Source organism: Armigeres subalbatus, chromosome 3, assembly GCF_024139115.2.
Source record: "Armigeres subalbatus isolate Guangzhou_Male chromosome 3, GZ_Asu_2, whole genome shotgun sequence".
Lineage (NCBI taxonomy): Eukaryota > Metazoa > Arthropoda > Insecta > Diptera > Culicidae > Armigeres > Armigeres subalbatus.
The window spans coordinates 194572000-194590066 of NC_085141.1; the positions used below are offsets into that span (position 1 = coordinate 194572000).

Genomic DNA, 18067 nt, shown 5'->3' on the forward strand with positions numbered 1-18067 from the left:
GTTTTATAATTTTATATCTTTCTGTGCCAGAATTACAATAGCGAGAGCAAAAAGCTCCATAGGAATTTGATCAACTGTTTTGCGGCATACCTTGCGATTAACTCGAAGATTTTCGAAAGAGTGGTCGTTCGAAATTTCATTGAACGGATTTGTGTACATGTGTTCATTTTGATGTAGTTGCTGCAGTCTTTTTTGAAGCGGATGGTAGTTTAATAGAACAGAAATATTTATATCTTAATACAATTATGTTTTTATGTTTCTGCGACCAGGATACTAGTCTAACAAATGCAGAACAAATTTATTATTTTAAGCTAGCAACTGAATTAGAAGCGGCATTGATTTTAGCTTAAAAATCGAGAAAATGTTCCCGGGGGTCCAACTTAGATTTTTCGATGCTTTGCTGAACAAATGGTCATAGATGTGATATAACGCAACAAAAAATATGTTTATAGAATTCATAATCAAAATTAAGAAATATGTAGGAAATATGTAAACGAAATAAAAACTAACTAAGTTGGAATTACTTTTCAAAATTTTCGGAAATTGGTGCACAAGTAGGCCTGAAGGGGGCCCCCCCACCCCCCCCCCCCCGGCCCCCCCTTATTTACGCCAATGATCTCCACACTGGGACAGAGCCGCCTTGCAGCTTAGTGTTCATTTAGCACTTTCACAGTTATTTACTGCGAGGTTTTCTAAGCCAATTTACCATTTTTGCATTCGTATATCATGAGGCTAACACGATGATACTTTTATGCCCAGGGAAGTCGAGACGATTATGAATTAATGAAAAAGCAAAATTTGCCGCTATGAAATGAGTAGATAGCCGCACCGTAGACCAGTTCCTTCAAAACCTCTCGCATGTTAACCTACATATACAGTAGCGGCTTTGTTTTGATGCGGTGAGTGCAAAATGAGTTACCTAAAATAATCCGCTTCCAATCCGAAAAGTTCCTAGACCGGCACCGGGAATCGAACCCAGCCACCCTCAGCATGGTTTTGCTTTGTAACCGTGCGTATTACCGCACGGCTAAGGAGGGCTCCATAAGTCCACACTCCACAGCACGCAAAATCGTCTAACAAGTGACGCCACCAATTATTTCCGAAATAAGATTATTTCTGTAACTTTCGCATTATAGAAAAAAAAACCTGAAAAATCCACCTAACGGTGGCAGCACCTTTCTCGTATAATAAGAAAAAACACATGAAAAAGATCAAAATAGCACTTAAACCCTTTCAGGGCGGATGGGTCATATTTGCCCAGCGGGCCCATCCGTCCTGAAAGGGTTAAAGAGATAGACGAATAATGAACGCTGTCATCAGAGGAAAAGTAGAATTTGAAATAATTTAAAAAATTACTAGGCGTTTTTTTTATTTGTTTATTACTAGCAGACCCACCGAACTTCGTCTCGCACCAAATTAATTAGTTAGCACCCACAGTAATTTTGTATTCACAATTTAACCTTTGATGTTTGCCCGGCGATTCAATTTCATTTGGCAAAGCGAACGCCACAACTCATTCAAACGTTAACTATTGGATTCCATTTGCTTGACTAGTATCGAACCATCATACAATCATTTCTTGTCTTTAAAACCTCCCCATGCCAAATTTGGTGGAAAAAAACTGATTCGGATAAAACCATATTTTTTCGCAAAGCTGTGTAAAACGAGTTGAAATGCATCATCAGAACCGATGCCCCCGCAATTGGGGCTTATTAACGTGTAATGTTTAAAGGAAGTAGAACATTGTCATACAGATCCTAGCTCTAAATCTAAAAGGTGAAGCAAGCGTGCAAAATTTTTGGAAAATGTACTCTTCTTTGATTATGTTATTCACTACTGGATAATCTGATTGCCAAGAAGTTAGTCATTATCTTCTAATTTTAGGCCTACATGATGGGCGTGGTGAGACGAAGTTCAGCTAGTTTTTTGCCTTTCTCGTATACTAAGTATACGGTAAAGGCTATATGATCGCTCCAAAAACAAACTTTTTATAGAAGGCTCGGAGACCCATAGTGTTATATACCAATCGACTCAGTTCGACGAATTGAGGTGATGTCTGTGTGTGTGTGTGTGTGTGTGTGTGTGTATGTGTGTGTGTATGTGTGTGTGTGTGTGTGCGCAAAACTACTCAAAAAATGTCACTCATTTTTCGGGCACTTATCTTTAACCGATTTACTCGCAACAAGTTGCATTCGACGCAGAATCCTGTCCCATTATTTCCTATTTGAAATTGGCCAGATCGGACTATGGGATCGAAAGTTATGGCCAAAATACAAATTCATACGAAAAAATCGCGTAAAAAATGTCACTCATTTTTCGGGCACTTAACTTCAACCGATTTCCTCGCAACAAGTTGCATTGGACGCAGAATCCTGTCCCATTGTTTCCTATTTGAAATTGGCCAGATCGGACTATGGGATCAAAAGTTATGGCTAAAATACAAATTCATACGAAAAAATCACGTAAAAAATGTCACTCATTTTTCGGGCATTTATCTTCAACCGATTGCTTGCAACAAGTTGCATTCGACGCAGAATTCTGTCCCATTGTTTCCTATTTGAAATTGGCCAGATCGGACTATGGGATCAAAAGTAATGGACAAAATACAAATTCAAACGAAAAAATCGCGTAAAAAATGTCACTCATTTTTCGGGCATTTATCTTCAACCGATTTGCTTGCAACAAGTTGCATTCGACGCAGAATTCTGTCCCATTGTTTCCTATTTGAAATTGGCCAGATCGGACTATGGGATCAAAAGTAATGGACAAAATACAAATTCAAACGAAAAAATCGCGTAAAAAATGTCACTCATTTTTCGGGCATTTATCTTCAACCGACTCAGTTCGACGAATTGAGGTGATGTCTGTGTGTGTGTGTGTGTGTGTGTGTGTATGTGTGTGTGTATGTGTGTGTGTGTGTGTGCGCAAAACTACTCAAAAAATGTCACTCATTTTTCGGGCACTTATCTTTAACCGATTTACTCGCAACAAGTTGCATTCGACGCAGAATCCTGTCCCATTGTTTCCTATTTGAAATTGGCCAGATCGGACTATGGGATCGAAAGTTATGGCCAAAATACAAATTCATACGAAAAAATCGCGTAAAAAATGTCACTCATTTTTCGGGCACTTAACTTCAACCGATTTCCTCGCAACAAGTTGCATTGGACGCAGAATCCTGTCCCATTGTTTCCTATTTGAAATTGGCCAGATCGGACTATGGGATCAAAAGTTATGGCTAAAATACAAATTCATACGAAAAAATCACGTAAAAAATGTCACTCATTTTTCGGGCATTTATCTTCAACCGATTGCTTGCAACAAGTTGCATTCGACGCAGAATTCTGTCCCATTGTTTCCTATTTGAAATTGGCCAGATCGGACTATGGGATCAAAAGTAATGGACAAAATACAAATTCAAACGAAAAAATCGCGTAAAAAATGTCACTCATTTTTCGGGCATTTATCTTCAACCGATTTGCTTGCAACAAGTTGCATTCGACGCAGAATTCTGTCCCATTGTTTCCTATTTGAAATTGGCCAGATCGGACTATGGGATCAAAAGTAATGGACAAAATACAAATTCAAACGAAAAAATCGCGTAAAAAATGTCACTCATTTTTCGGGCATTTATCTTCAACCGATTTGCTCGCAACAAGTTGCATTCGACGCAGAATTCTGTCCCATTGTTTCCTATTTGAAATTGGCCAGATCGGACTATGGGATCGAAAGTTATGGCCAAAATACAAATTCATACGAAAAAATCGCGTAAAAAATGTCACTCATTTTTCGGGCACTTATCTACAACCGATTTACTCGCAACAAGTTGCATTCGACGCAGAATCCTGCAGCCCTTACTTTGCACCGTTCAATGTGGGAAAGCGATCCATAAAAAAATGAAAAACGATCCATAAATAACATCTGAATGTTCCATAAAACGCTACCATAAATCCATAAAATAGTTCGAGAGATTCCATAAAGAATATTTTTATGATCTATAAAACTTTGAAAAATGATCCATAAAAAATATATATTGGTCCATGAAATTTCAAATTTGCGCAATTTATATCCTGATGATGATCCATAATTTCAGCCATATGATCCATAATTTTGGTCAAATGATCCATAATTTTGATAATGTGATCCATAATACTTGGAAAGAAGGCCAATGAAACTATATTAATTGATCCACACATTTTATAAAACCTATGGATCATTTATCAAAATTTATGGATCATATCACCAAAACTATTGATCATTTGAATAAAGTTATGGATCAAATGGCCAGAATTATGGATCATATGACTAAAATTATGGATCATCATTACGATAAAAAAATGCGCAAATTTGAAATTTCATGGATCAATATATAGTTTTTATGGATCATTTGTCACATGTTCATGGGAAAATAGCAAGAATTGTATTGTTTGTTTTGACCATGTTAATGGAACATATTTCCCAATTAATTGCTAAGTTTTAGATTAGTTATGGATCGAAAAATTATTCTTTATGGAATCTCATTGACTATTTTATGGATTTAGGGTAGCATTTTAAGGAACATTCAGATGTTATTTATGGATCGTTTTCCAGTTTTTTAAGGATCCGTCTTTATCGTTTATATGCAAAAGCATGTTTTGCCGCAGAATCCTGTCCCATTGTTTCCTATTTGAAATTGGCCAGATCGGACTATGGGATCGAAAGTTATGGCCAAAATACAAATTCATACGAAAAAATCACGTAAAAAATGTCACTCATTAATCTGGGTTTTTTATGGAAAAATCGCTAAAAAAAAATGTCACTCATTTTCCAGGCACTTTTCCTCAATCGATTTGCTCGCATTAAATTGCATTCGTGGCAGAACATCTCATATTTTCTTATTGAAAATTGGCCAGATCGGACTATGGGCTTAGAAGTTATGGTCAAATTACTATTTATTATGAAAAAGAGTTCAAAAAAGCCTAGCTCACTTTTTTGGCACTAAGACCTCATGTATTATCGCTCGCAACAGATTGCATTCGACGCAGAATATTGTCCCATTGTTTCCTATAGAAACTTGGCCGGATCGTACAATTGGGTCAAAAGTTATGGCGAAATATACTAATTTTAAAACTACAAAATAAAAAGAAATATATACAATACAGAAAAAAAACATGTATATGTATTTGTACTAGTCTACGTCGGTTGACGGAATGAATAAATAAATAAATTTAGATTTTTCCAAACCTTTTGAACGAACGAGAAAGGCACCATCACCGCTAGGTGAATTGATCTGGGTTTTTTAAATAAATTTCAAAACTAAATTCTTCAGAACTGATACTCTATATTGTTTAAAATTAGAACGGATTTTTTTTTAACTTTTCAAAGGGATTTCCATAGGAAATTTTCTGGAATTTATAGTAACAATCTTCATAATTTCCACGGTAAAATTCTTCTAATTTTTTTGGAATTTCTAAACAATTTCTTCGGAGTTTGGAAATTCTTCAGAATTTCTAAGGAAAGGTTTTCCGAATTTTCACGGGAAATTCATCTGGATTCTCTAGGAAAATTCTGTGGAATGTCCATTGGACTTTTTTTCTTTCGAAATTTACATGGAATACAAAATTTGTTTTTCCGTTATACCTTAAAACCTAAGCCACCTTGAGTTATTCTGTTGATGCTGTGTGTGATACTAAGTGGTAAAATTATATATGCGTTTATAGATTATTTCCTTAAATGCAAATGGACCACCCTTTCAAAATGAAATTCAAATGATTATTAGCTGTCGTCAACACTTACCTCTCATAAACCACTTGCGCTTTGTGCAGCTCAATGCCGTTATTCGAATGATTTGTTTTGGTAATTAGTCTTGCGGCCACCGACGAACGATGCTGCGCCTTACACCGGCACGGGTCATGCTTATCCAAATAGTGCGAAAGCGTGTCCCAACCGCCACCTACCCGAACCATAACGTGCGACCGTAGAATCTGCAAGGACGTGTAAATGCATAGAAATAGAAGAAAAAATCAATTAAAAATGCTGCATCGAGGTGAAAAATGTGGACTGAAAAATCAATACTCAATAGCCATTATGGCCAGTTCTAGGTCATACGTGCTGACTCATGCAAATTGTTGGTTGGTTACCAACCCGTCTGTTTGTGAGGTTTATTGTTCAAGCGTGATATTTGATTAACGAGCTATGTACATAAGCTCGACTGTTTAGAATATTATGTTGGTATACCACACACGAATTGAATAGAGCAGATTGACGGATCTTTGGGTAAAAAAAACCTTCAACATGAAATAACTTCAGTTTTCATTGAAAATCTTATAACGCATTGGAAACAGCTTGGTGAGGTCAAGGTTAAAGTTTCTTCGCTGCCACATCTATCCAAAATTCTTGCTAAATATAATACTTGCTAAATTTTATCAAACTCCCAATGCTAGGCTAGATGTAGATACCAGACAATACTAAAAATACTCGGTTAGCAATGTTGTACAATAGTGTGAAAGAGTTGACTCTAAGAACAGATTACGAGAGTTCGGCTATGCTGCCGTAATCTGAATAACAATATATAGGTTTTCTATTTTTACCCTTCTTACATCCTAAGAAGGGTATAAAGATCGCTTGAAAAACCGACTTTTTATCCGAGGCTCGGAGACCCAAGTCGTATATACCAATCAACACAGCTCGACGAACTGAGCACATGTATGTATGTGTGTGTGCATGTGTGCGTGTGTGCGTATGTGTGTGCGTTACAAAAATGTCACATCAAGATCTCAGTCGTCCGTGGACCGATTTGCACGATTTTAACACTAAACGAAAGCTATGACTTGTCATTGTACAAGTTCAATTTTTGCAATCGGACATTTGGTTCCAGAGATATGTGAGAAATACGAACATGAAGTGTATTTTCAGAAAACTAACAAAATAATGTCACATGAATATCTCAGCCGTCTGTAAACCAATTTGCATGATTTTATCTTTAAACGAAAGCTATTGAACCCATTGTATTTTGTTTTTGCAATTAGACATTGGGTTCCGGAGATATCTCTGAAATACGAACATAAAGCATTAGACGTATCAACTTCACACATTGGTAAAATATGTCCCATCAAGATCTCAGTCGTCCTTGGACCGATTTGTGCGATTTTATCTTTAAACGAAAGCTATGTTTTTGTCATTGGACCCATTAATTTTTTTCTGAAATCGGAAATTCGGTTTCAGAGATATCTGTGAAATACGAATATGAGACATATTTTCATACTACTAATGAAAAATTGTCACACCAATATCTCAACCGTCTATGACCCGATTTGAACTCTTTTGGGCTTAAACAGAAGCTGTAATATTGCCATTTAAGGCGGCAAATCAAATCTGCAGTCTTTTTGTATTTTTTAAAAATTGTTAAATTTCCAGAAATATCCTTTTTTGCCTTTCTCGTATACTAAGTATACGTAAAGGCTATATGTTCACTCCAAAAACAAACTTTTTATAGAAGGCTCGGAGACCCATAGTGTTATATACCAATCGACTCAGCTCGACGAATTGAGGTGATGTCTGTGTGTGTGTGTGTATGTGTGTGTGTATGTGCGCACCAAAAGAGCAAAAAGTTTAGCTCACTTTTTTTGCACTTACCCTCAACCAATTTACTCGCAACAGGTTGCATTCGACGCATTATACTGCCCCATTGTTTCCTATTGAAAATTGGCCGGATCGGACTATGGGCTTGGAAGTTATGGCCAAAATACTTTTCCTCATAAAAAAGCGCGTAAAAAAGTCTAGCTCACTTTTAATGCACTTACCCTAAACGGATTCCCTTACAACAGGCTGCATTCGACGCAGTATCTTACTCCGTTGTTTCGTATTGAAAATTGGACGGATCGGACAATGGGTTTGGTAGTTATGGCCAAAATACTTTTTCTCATAAAAAAGCGCGTAAAAAAGTCTAGCTCATTTTTAATGCACTTACCCTGAACGGATTCCCTCACAACAGGCTGCATTCGACGCAGTATACTGCCCCATTGTTTCCTATTGAAAATTGGATGGATCGGACAATAGGCTTGGTAGTTATGGCCAAAATACTATTTTTTACCGCACGAGAAAGGCATCATCACCGCTAGGTGGATTAATCTGGGTTTTTTATTTTGAAATCGATAAAAGCATGATAATATCAGTTATTTTATATTCAATTGAAGGTCATGTGCATAGAAATTGTAATATTCACTGGGCAAACACAACCATTCAAAAGTGTAAGAAGGGTTGCGTTCACTGTAGGTGGATTAAGTCGGTTTTTTTTTTGTTAAGGAAACATCCATCCATTACGTAACGTTTAAAGGGAGAGGGGGAGGGGGTTGCCTGAAGTGTGACGACTCATAAAACATTTACAGATACTTCATATAAAATGTGTGACATAGGGGAGAGGGGGGTTGAAAATAACCAAGTTTTGCGTTACGTAATTAATGGATATTATGGATATAGATGGATAGAGTACGACGAGTATAGTCCGTTAACAATAATATTGCAAAATGGCATATACGTCACTTTGTTAGATTACGGCAGTATATACCTGGTGTTGGGAAATTTGATCTTATCAGTACGACGGAGGTCCTTCGTAGCTTAGAAAAAGCACCTGTCTAGCGTACTGGGGTCGTGGGACCAAACCCTACCGAAGGAATTGGTTACCTTCAATATATTTCTCAACTAAATCTTTCACATGTTGTACATTGCTCATATCGAGTTTCAGACATAGTAATTAACCTTTTGTCTGTGCTCTGGGGTCAATATGACCCCAGGCCACTTTGAAAGGCTGCCATTTTTTTAAATTTTTAACCGATTTTCCTAATTTTCGGTAGTTTGGTAAAACTCGCCGAGATCTGTTCTGCCGCTAACCGCAAGTCGAGCACATCTGGAAAAACGTACAAATGAGAAAACTGCTTGCGAAGTTTTTGTAATTTTTCTCGTCAAAAATTGTGTATAAGTAATTTCAATCAGCTCTAAACGCCACACACCAAAGAATGTTTGCATATTTAATGGATCATAGTGGGTACAAAGTGAAAAACTCACTTGCCGTGTTGTAAATCGCAATGTGACTAACTTGCGATTACTTTTCATCTTAATGAGAAAAGTAACCGCAAGTCAGTCACATTTCGTCGAGCAAAACTCAAATTTGTAAAAAACAAAAATAATGCTCTAATAACAAACATGGTGAAGCATGCAATCTGAACATTTTGAAACTCTTGGATGGTTTGAAAGCCCACATCACAGATTTTCGTGATATCGTGATGGTAGTATCGATATCAAGACTTAACAAGTATGAAACAACCTTTGAACACACCTTTGAACAAAAACTTTTCCACAAACTTTTACTACTAACAAATTTATTCAAACTAATTATTTCAAAATTAAATTAAAATTAAATTAGAATTAAATAATCGTGAAGGTATCCTGAATTTTGAAGAAAGTATTCTTTTCCAAAAAGTCTCCTGACAGTCCGGAAGGATTTTTAATCCAAGAAGTTTTCTAAGTATTTTTAATCCAAGAATGTCTAGAGGCTCAGGAATCAAGAATGTTTAGGATTTCCAAGAAATTAAATGTTTTGATGGTTTTATGGTTTTCCTTAACCTTAGTAAGATGTTGGGGTCAATATGACCCAAAACGAAACTTCAAAGTAGAATAACTTTTTACCTGATAATCCGATCGTTCTGAAATTTCTTGACTTTTAATATTTTGTGGAAATGAAGCATCTGACATGAAAAAAGTATTTTAAGGTGCAACAGGAACGGCCCCACAAAAAAAGTTACGAATAAGATATTAGGGTCATATTGACCCAGAAATGTAAATGCTTATAAAACAGTCAAATTATAACCGAATTACAAAGTTTATATACCGTTCGAAAGATAAATTCATCAATTTTGTGGCTATGTGGTGATATGCTAGTTTTGGAGACAATGGCCACTGGGAAACGACTTCCACGGGGACCTTGTCGGTCATATAAGGGGAGCATAAAAATCGCTCCATATATGCCATTCGATCGCCAATTCTTCATAGATTCTCTTAAAATGGTAATGTATGGTCCATGAGAGGGCTTCCGACGAAAGTGGCCACTCCTGGTACATGCTAGTTGCCCCCGGGGAACCCGTAGGAGGGGACATTTCCGTTTTAGCACCAAAATATGCCGTGCGGCGGCTCTTTCGTCATGATTTTCCACCAAACAGATGGTTATGCGCTTGAAATCGATAAGTGACCACATTGGCCACTCCTGGTGCATGCAAGGTGCCCCTGGGGAACCCGCAGGAGGGGACATTTCCGTTTTAGCACCAAAATATACCGTGCAGCGGCTCTGTCGTCATGATTTTCCACAAAATAGATGATAATGCGCTCGAAGTCGCTAAGTGACCACATTGGCCACTCTTGGAGCCTATGAGGTGCCCTCGGGGAACTCGTAAGAGGGGACATTTTCGTTTTAACACCAAAATATGTCGTGCGACAGCTCTTTCGTCATGATTTTCCACAAAATGCACAATTTTATGCGCTCGAAATCGATAATTGACCACATTGGACGCTCTTAGAGCCTATCATGGGCCCCCAGGGAACCCGCAGGAGGGAGCATTTCCGCGTTAGCACCAAAATATGCCGTGCGGCAGCTCATTCGTCGTGATTTTCCACAAAATAGATGATTATGCGCTTGAAATCGATAAGTGACCAAATTGGCAACGGTTGGAATATGGGCCCCCAGGGAACCCGTAGAATGGAACATTTCCGTTTTAACACCAAAATATGCCGTGCGGTGACTCTTTCGGTGTGTTTTCTTATCAAAGAGATGGTTATTCAGCTCGAAATCGCTAAGTGACCACATTGGCCTCTTCTGGTACAAGCAAGGTTCCCCCGGGGAACCCACAGGAGGGGACATTTCCGTTTTAGCACCACGATTTTTCACATAATAAATGATTATGCACTTGAAATCGATAATTGACCAAATTGGCCACTCTTGGAGCCTATGAGGTGCCACCGGAGAACCCGTACAAGAGGACATTTCCGTTTTAACACCAAAATATGCCGCGCGGCGGCTCTTTCGTCATGATTTTCCACCAAACAGATGGTTATGCGCTTGAAATCGATAAGTGACCACATTCGCCACTCCTGTTACAAGCAAGGTGCCCCCGGAGAACCCGCAAGAGGGGACATTTCCGTTTTAGCACCATAATTGACTAAATTGGCCACTCTTGGAGCCTATGAGGTGCTCCCGGGGAACCCGTAGAAGGGGAAATTTCCGTTATAACTCCAAAATATGCCATGCGGCGGCACATTCGTCATGATTTTCCACAAATCGATAATTGACCACATTGGCCACTCTTGGAACCTATGAGGTACCCTCGGGGAACCCGTAAAAGAAGACATTTTCGTTTTAGCACCAAAATATGCCATGCGGTGGCTCATTCGTCATGATTTTCCACAAAATAGATGATTATGCGCTCGAAATCAATAATTGACCACATTGGCCACTCTTGGAGCCTATGAGGTGCCCTCGGGGAACTCGTAAGAGGGGACATTTTCGTTTTAACACCAAAATATGTCGTGCGACAGCTCTTTCGTCATGATTTGCCACAAAATAGATGATTATGCGCTCGAAATCGATAACTGACCACATTGGACGCTCTTAGAGCCTATCATGCCCCCCCAGGGAACCCGCAGGAGGGAGCATTTCCGCGTTAGCACCAAAATATGCCGTACGGCGGCTCTTTCGTCGTGATTTTCCCCAAAATAGATGATTATGCGCTTGAAATCGATAAGTGACCAAATTGGCAACGGTTGGAACCTATGTGGGCCCCCCAGGGAACCCGTAGAATGGAACATTTCCGTTTTAACACCGAAATATGCCGTGCGGCGACTCTTTCGGTGTGTTTTCTTATCAAAGAGATGGTAATTCAGCTCGAAATCGCTAAGTGACCACATTGGCCACTCTTTGAGCCTATGAGGTGCCCTCGGGGAATCCGTAAAAGGGGACATTTCCGTTTTAACACCAACATATGTCGTGCGGCGGCTCTTTCGTCATGATTTGCCACAAAATAGGGGAACTGTTCCGATCTCCATCTCACTGTACATAAATCCATCTCATCGCTGAACAAAGCAATACGGCACCAAATTCGTCGCTTCTTTTTGTCAACATGCGTGCTCACTGCTGGAAAAATCACAAAAATAATAAACAAACCAAACTCCTTTCCATTGCTTTGTTTTTGATGGGATGGAAGTAGGAGCTATGAGATGAAGTGGCGAACCGTTCTCCTAGATGATTATGCCAGTGAAATCGATAAGTGACCACATTGGCCACTCTTGGAATCTGTCAGGGGCCCCCAGGGAACCCGCAGGAGGCGACTTTTCCGTTTTAGCACCAAAATATACCGTGCGGCGGCTCTTTCGTCATGATTTTCCACAAAATAGATGATTATGCGCCTGAAATCGATAAGTGACCACATTGACAACGCCTCGAACCTATGATGGGCCCCCAGGGAACCCGTAGGATGGAACATTTTCGTTTTAACACCGAAATATGCCGTGCGGTGACTCTCTCGGTGTATTTTCCTGCCAAAGAGATGGTTATTCAGCTAGAAATCGATAATTGACCACATTGGCCACTCTTGGAACCTATGAGGTGCCCCCGGGAAACCCGTAGAAAGGGACATTTTCGTATTAGCAACAAAATATGCCGTGCGGAAGCTCTTTCGCCATGATTTTCCACAGAATAGATGGTGATGGTGACATTTCCGTTTTTATACCGAAATGAATAAGTGCCCACATTTTCCATTGTGGAACCTATGAAGTACCGCCGTGGAGCTCACAGGAGAGGACATTTCCGTGCTTACTCTCACTCACTTAAAATCGATTAGCGACCACATTGGCCACTTTAGAAACCTAACCTATGCTTCCGGGGAACCTGTACAAGGAGATATTTTTATTTTATTCCAAGACATGCCGTGTAGTGGCTTTTTACTATAATTTTCCATCAAATAGTTGGTTATGCTCTTGAAATCTAATATCAACCCGGGGGAACCCCAGGCCAAGTTTCGGTAATTGTGGAGTGCCGCGAAGAATCCATTGAAAGTGTCTGTGCACACAAAATCTCACTCATTTTTTAGAAACTTTTCCTCAACCGATTTGCTCGCATTAAATGGCATTCGACGCAAAATCCTGCCCTATTGTTTCCTATTGAAAATTGGCCAGATCGGGCTATGGGCTCCGAAGTTATGGCCAAAATACTAATTTCAACACCTGCATGGGAAAATCACTTTTCTGGCACTCATGCTCATGCGATTGGCTTACAATAAGTTGCGTTCAGCAGGAAATTTTAGAATGCAAATAAACAAATATGAAAAATAAGAGCTATCTACCTATTAGTGTTATATTAAACTTTTCTTTTATATTTCTCAACCCTTTTGAACGAACGATAAAGGCACCATCACAACTAGGTAGATTATTCTTGTTTTTTTTCTATCAAATAGATCATTCATTCTAAACTTAATATCTTTAACCTACAAGGTACCCGCAGGAGTCTCACAGAAGGAGAGATTTTCTTTTTTATATCAAAATTTTGCGTTTTCACATCATTGTCCACGGCGATATTGAAGGGACCATCGACTAATGGGACCATCGTGATGTGGAATAGAAAATCCTTGGAGAGCTGTTCGAAGGAACCATCACAGTAGCCCAGAAACTATTTTTTATTTGACTCAGTACTCAATTTCAAATAAAGAACAATTTCAAGCGCATAACCAACTTTTTGAAGACTTGTGGCCAGGGTAGACAATGTGATCTAAATCGATTTCAAACGCATAACCATCTATATGTTGGAAAACATGGAGATAAAGCTGCCACAAGCGGCACAGTACATTTGATATAACCATGAAAATATCACGCCATGTTTAAAGGCAACTATTATGCAAAGTGAATGCACCTCGGATGTTAAGCCGTTAGGTCATAGTTTTTGACCTCTAGTTTAAGGATCTGTGTTGATTGAAATATTCCATCGGTGAAAATTTGACTTTTTTACCATTTAAGGGGATATTTTTAACCTAAAAATCTATTCTGATTTTTTTAATTTTTTTGAAGCAAGTTATATAAAATCCAGGTACCACCTTTTTGCCTTTCTCGTACAACTAAGTTGTACCGAAAGGCTATCATTTCACTCCAAAATCGAACTTTTGATAGAAATCCCGGAGACCCATAGTGTTATATACCATTCGACTCAGCTCGATGAGCTGAACAAATGTCTGTCTGTCCGTGTGTGCGTGTGTGTGTGTATGTGTGTGCGTGTGTGTGTGCACAAAATGCCATAAAAAACATTAGCCAAATTTTCGCATAGAAACTCTTAACCGATTTTCTTGCAACAAGTTGCATCCGACAGAGACTAAAACGCTGTTGATCACTATTGAATTTCATAATAATTGCAAATTGCAAAAAATAGATAATATTAAAATAGTGATGAACTATGTCACATAGAACAATAATGTGTTATGAAAAATGCCTTGCATCTATGAATATTTTATCCGTGGCTTCCCATTAAGAGTTTCATCGTACTATAAAGATGCTCGTCTTGCACGCATTTAGGCGTAACTTTGCTCTTCGTTCAGTTTCATAGTACTATGAAATTGTCCGAAAGTCTAAATTCGAACATAGGAAATTCGAGAAACTTTTGGCAGCGCCATCTGTCGTCTACTAGTGTAAATTTTCTATCATAACATTAGACGGTGTAACTGTTTTGCCTTTCTTGAACATCATCGAGGTGTAAGCGTAAAGGCTACATTTATTACCTTTTTGCGCGAGAAAGGCGCCATCACCGCTAGGTGGATTAATCTGGGTTTTTTTCCTTACTCTTCAAGGAAAATTTTCATATAAAAATAATTTTCATATGAAGAAGGTAGCAGAAGTTATACCAAAAATACTGTTGACACCGACCATATCTTTCATTTTTCGATAGCGAATTCTTGTGTAACTGCATAACTCACACGAGTCTATTGAAAAAAAAAAAACAGCAAACCTGCACCACTTGTTACCATAGAAACAGAATTTAACGCTGGACAGGTCAAGGAAGAAGCTCGATTATATATCAATTGTGTTCATATTCATAATCATCTTCTGGAAGGAGGAGACTATGATATAATTTTAGACAAAACCCCTCCTCCAGTGCTAAATTTGCTGGTGGGATTGCTCTACCAAATTTTCGGGCCTGTAGCAAAAAAAAACATCCAGACAAATCTAAAGTCTGGACATCAGAGGTCAATGCAACACATCACGCTCAACTTGATTTCACTGGGCGGCACTGCCGAAGTCTTCTAGTTAAACGGGTGTTTTGAAAGGAGAATAATGCAATGGTTATTACAAGGTATTGGAGAGCCTACCACAGGTAATTAATTGCTGTTTAAGTGTAACATTGTTGGACTTTTATTCAGACGCCATACGAGCTTTTTGTGACAGATCAACAGCAGCAGGGCTACCAATCATCGAACAATTTCTTATTTTGAAATTCCATGTTCTTGAATTGAGCGCATTACAGGGAGGCCTTACAAAGTATACGGAACAAACCACGGAAGCCATCCACAGATATTTCAATACATACTATTTAGCAAAACTACAAAATGCAGATAACCGCGAACAGTATGCAAGTAAACTGTTATCCACGGCGGTAGCATATAACAGTGGTCACATAATGCAGACGTAGATTGAGGTTCAATCAAGTTTGAAATACAGAACATAAATACTACTTTGAACTAGTTCGTAGTTTTAATTGTTTGTTGATTTGAAATGTTAAAAAGTGATATTATGTTCTTAAATTTAAAAATACTTCTTATTGGCATTACATCAACCAATCTGACATATGCCGCCTCAGAGCTTAGTGTTCATTTAGTACTTCAATAGTTATTAACTGCGAGGTATCTAGTCCAAGTTACCATACGATGATGCTTTATGACCAGGGAAGGCGAGAATAGTTCATAGACAAGACCGGGAATCGAACCCTGCCACTTTTAGCATGGTCTTGCAGTGTAGCAGTGCATCTTACCGCACGGCTAAGGAAGGCTCCAGATCTATTCATAATAAACCGTAAGAACATTTGAGGCTGGCAGTAATTTTAATATAACTTCCAGTATTTTCATCATATGAAAAATGTTTTTATATGAAAATGATTCCTAAAGCATCAGGAAAAAAAAAAAAAGTGGTTGGTTTTTATATAACTTGTTCCAAAAAATAAAAAAAAATAGAAAAGGTTTTTAGGTTAAAAATATTACTATAAATAGTAAAAAAGTCAAAATTTCACCGATGAAATATTTTAATCGACACAGATCCTTAAACTAGAGGTCAAAAACTATGACCTAACGGCTTAACATCCGAGGTGCATTCACTTTGCATAATAGTTGCCTTTAAACATAGCGTGAATGTCCTCTCCTACGGGTTCGCAGGGCACCTCAAAGGTTCCAAGAGTATACAATATCAGTAATCAACTCCAAGCACATGACCATCTGTTTGGTAGAAAATAACAAAGAAAGCGCCACCGCACGGCATATTTTGGTGTTTAAATAGAAATGTACTCTTCTACGGGCTCCCGGGTGCACCTCATAGGTTCTAAGGGTGGACAATATGTCAATAATCGATTTCTAGGGCACCTATTTGGAGGAAAATCACGACGAAAGAGCCGCCGCATGACATATGTTGGTGTAAAAATTGAAATGTCACTTCTACGTGCTCTCCCAGGGAACCTCATAGGTTTCAAATGTAGCCATTGTGGTCACTTATCGATTTCGAGCGCACGACCATCTGTTTGGTGGGAAAACACCGAAAGAGCCGCCGCACGGCTTATATTGGTGTATAAATGGAAATGTCCCCTTATACGGGTTCCCCGAGGGCTCCTCATAGGCTCCAAGAGTGGCCAATGTGGTCACTTATCGATTTCGAGCGGATTATCATCTATTTTGTGGAAAATCATGACGAAAGAGCCGCCGCACAGCATATTTTGGTGCTAAAACGAAAATGTCTTCTTTTACGGGTTCCCCGAGGGTACCTCATAGGTTCCAAGAGTGGCCAATGTGGTCAATTATCGATTTGTGGAAAATCATGACGAATGAGCCGTCGCATGACATATTTTGGAGTTATAACGGAAATGTCCCCTTCTACGGGTTCCCCGGGAGCACCTCATAGGCTCCAAGAGTGGCCAATTTAGTCAATTATCGATTTCAAGCGCATAATCATTTATAATCATTTATTATGTGGAAAATCATGACAAAAGAGCCGCCACACGGCATATTGTGGTGCTAAAACGAAAATGTCCCCTCCTGCGGGTTCTCCGGGGTCACTTATCGATTTCAAGCGCATAACCATCTGTTTGGTGGAAAATCATGACGAAAGAGCCGCCGCACGGCATATTTTGGTGCTAACGCGGAAATGCTCCCTCCTGCGGGTTCCCTGGGGGCCCATGATAGGCTCTAAGAGCGTCCAATGTGGTCAATTATCGATTTCGAGCGCATAATCATCTATTTTGTGGAAAATCATGACGAAAGAGCTGTCGCACGACATATTTTGGTGTTAAAACGAAAATGTCCCCTCTTACGAGTTCCCCGAGGGCACCTCATAGGCTCCAAGAGTGGCCAATGTGGTCACTTAGCGACTTCGAGCGCATTATCATCTATTTTGTGGAAAATCATGACGACAGAGCCGCCGCACGGTATATTTTGGTGCTAAAACGGAAATGTCCCCTCCTGCGGGTTCCCCAGGGGCACCTTGCATGTACCAGGAGTGGCCAATGTGGTCACTTATCGATTTCAAGCGCATAACCATCTGTTTGGTGGAAAATCATGACGAAAGAGCCGCCGCACGGCATATTTTGGTGCTAAAACGGAAATGTCCCCACCTACGGGTTCCCCGGGGGCAACTAGCATGTACCAGGAGTGGCCACTTTCGTCGGAAGCCCACTCATGGACCATACATTACCATTTTAAGAGAATCTATGAAGAATTGGCGATCGAATGGCATATATGGAGCGATTTTTATGCTCCCCTTATATGACCGACAAGGTCCCCGTGGAAGTCGTTTCCCAGTGGCCATT

At 39.2% G+C, this 18067-nt stretch overlaps 1 protein-coding gene across 4 annotated transcripts in view; it reads right to left on the reverse strand.

Moving 5' to 3' along the window:
• The window catches only part of LOC134224403 (GAS2-like protein pickled eggs), a 166384-nt gene that overhangs the window by 15451 nt on the left and 132866 nt on the right, over window positions 1-18067 (reverse strand). For all 4 annotated transcript variants that reach the window (XM_062703728.1, XM_062703729.1, XM_062703727.1 and 1 more), the window contains one exon: window positions 5776-5963. In XM_062703728.1, coding sequence (XP_062559712.1) covers window positions 5776-5963 — 188 coding nt within the window. The remainder of the gene's footprint in view (window positions 1-5775; window positions 5964-18067) is intronic.